This window comes from Otolemur garnettii, unplaced genomic scaffold, assembly GCF_000181295.1.
Source record: "Otolemur garnettii isolate 467f Iridium unplaced genomic scaffold, OtoGar3 scaffold00105, whole genome shotgun sequence".
NCBI classification, from domain to species: Eukaryota; Metazoa; Chordata; class Mammalia; order Primates; family Galagidae; genus Otolemur; species Otolemur garnettii.
This window is the reverse complement of record NW_003852500.1, coordinates 681,935-684,472: the sequence shown is the minus strand read 5'-3', so window position 1 is coordinate 684,472 and position 2,538 is coordinate 681,935. Positions and strand designations below refer to the sequence as shown.

Sequence of the window (2,538 nt, the reverse complement as noted above, 5' to 3'; positions counted from 1 at the left end):
AAAATCACACACAGTTAAATCCCCCAGTTGCTAAAAATCTGTGAACTTCTATAAGCTGAGGCTGAGGGTCTCTAAGCTGAGTGGCCTGTACCGACCTGGGTTAAAGACCTGATTTGTTCCTCACTAGCAGATGAGTCCTGAAACTAAATGTTTAGCCCAGAAGTCAGCAATTTTTCTTTGTGAAGAGTCAGATAGTAAATACAGTAGAACCTTCATAGTTGATGCTCTCTCTACATTAACCACCTCCAAGTTGACCTAATTTTCATAAACCAGACATGTACTACATGTATCTATCAGTACAGTAGGCCTAGTTCCTTATGGTGACCAGTTTGTTACATTCCTTTAGGTGGTCAACTTACAGAGCTACTACTATATCTTTGACTTTGCAGGCCATAAGGTTTCTATTCAGTGATAAAATTATGCCACTGATACTCAAAAGCAACCATGGTTAGTACGGGGTAGGTGTGACTGCTTTTGGTTTACAGGCTGTAACTTGCTGACTCCTGGTTTAGCATCTCTATTCTTAGTTGACCCAAGTATTAAATAGAAGAATTAAGAGCTGCCCACCCACCCATCTGACACTACTACAACAGATCAGCTGTAAGGGATTATTGTGTGAATGAGGCAGGCTCTGCAGCAGTCAAATTGTTGATACATATTCAACTTTGCTGTTGAACTTTTTTTTTACTTGGCCAGGGCTGGGTTTGAAGCCGCCACCTCTGGCATATAGGGCCAGCTCCTTACTTCTTTGAGCCACAGGTGCCACCCGCTTTTGAACTTTTTTACTGTGAAATCAGTGTAACCCCAAAACCTGAAAACAGGCTCTGCGCCTATGGCTCAAGCGGCTAAGGCACCAGCCACATACACCTGAGCTGGCACACCTGAGCTGGCAGGTTAGAATCTAGCTCCAGGCCCACCAAACAACAATGACGGCTGCAACCAACAAATAGCCAGGCGTTGTGGCGGGCGCCTGTGGTCCCAGCTACTTGGGAGGCGGAGGCAGGAGACTCACTTGAGCCCAGGAGTTGGAGGTTTCTGTGAGCTGTGATGCCACCACACACTACCCATGGGGACAGCTTGAGGCTCTGTCTCAAAAAAAAAACTGCAAACAAAGAGTTCACCCTGTTTCCCTCCTTAATCCACATAAATTCTAATTGTAAATGTTCTCATTTCATCCTTGCTTCAGCAGATAGTACATGGGTACCCATGACATGTCTGTGCTTTTATCTTTTAAGATTACCAAACTCTTGCACATTGTTTCCCTCTTAGTTGCAGAGTCTATCTAGTACCTTCTTTCTCATTTTTAAAAGTCACACATTTGGTTCCCTTTGCAGTTGGCTGCTGAACAGTTCAAGAAAACAAGTCTTCATGTGGCTAAGAGTGTTTTGAACAATAGACACATAGTGAAGATGCTGGAAAAATACCTCAAGGTTTGTGCTTAAGAGTCCAATGGACAGGGAAAGCTTTTGAAATTGAGGGTGAATTCTTTGTGCATACACTTGTTCCCAGAAGACAGTAATTTACGTTTTTGAGTCTTTTGACCAGTTGAGGAATGATGAAATATATCAAGTTTGAAAATGTGACAGCTAGGGATTTCATGACTCAATGCTTGCTTGGGACAGCAGGGATCTGGTGCTGCTAGATTAACCAGTGTGCAGTTGTGATGGCTCTCACCAGGAGAAACCCTGATTTTCTAGCTATGAAATACCCAGCAAAATAATGAGGAAATGCCTTTATAAAGAGTCCACCAGACTGGGTGTGGTGGCTCACACTCTGGGAGGCCCAGACAGGTGGATTGCCTGAGCTCACAGGTTCTAGACCATCCTCATCCAGAGTGAGACCCTATGTCTTAAAAAAAATAGCTGGGTGTTGTGGCATGTACCTGTAGTCACAGCTACTTGGGAGGCTGAGGCAAGAGAATGACTTCAGCCTAATAGCTTGAGGTTGTCATGAGCTGTGATGCCATAGCACTCTACTGAGGGCGTCAAAGTGAGGCTCTGTCTCAAAAAAAAAAAAAAAGAAAAGTCCACCAGCCCACGTACTTTGGAAGGCCAAGGCAGGAGGGTCACTTGAGCATAGGAATTATAGGCTGCAGCGTATAGTGTAGCCTGGGTGACAGAGTGAGACCTTGTCTCAAAACAGCAAGGCTTGGCGCCCATAGCACATGATTATGGTGCCAGCTACATACACCAAGGCTGGTGGGTTTGAACCCAGCCTGGGCCAGCTAAACAACAATGACAACTTCAACAAAAAAATAGCCGGACATTGTGGCAGGCACTTTTAGTCCCAGCAACTTGGGAAGCTAAGGCAAGAGAATCACTTAAGCCCAAGAGTTTGAGGTTCCGGCTCGGCGCCTATAGCTCAACGGGCTAAGGCGCCAGCCACGTACACCCAAGGTGGTGGGTTCAAATCCCCAGCCCGGACCCGCCAAACAACAATGACGGCTACAACCAAAAAATAGCCAGGCGTTGTGGCGGGCGCCTGTGGTCCCAGCTACTTGGGAGGCGGAGGCAGGAGACTCGCTTGAGCCCAGGAGTT

At 46.1% G+C, this 2,538-nt stretch overlaps 1 protein-coding gene across 3 annotated transcripts in view; it reads left to right on the top strand.

Annotated features, from left to right (window-relative positions):
* AKAP8 (A-kinase anchoring protein 8) overlaps window positions 1–2,538 on the top strand; it is a 23,843-nt gene that overhangs the window by 19,503 nt on the left and 1,802 nt on the right. For all 3 annotated transcript variants that reach the window (XM_023517190.1, XM_023517191.1, XM_003796613.3), the window contains exon 13: window positions 1,335–1,430. In XM_023517190.1, coding sequence (XP_023372958.1) covers window positions 1,335–1,430 — 96 coding nt within the window. The remainder of the gene's footprint in view (window positions 1–1,334; window positions 1,431–2,538) is intronic.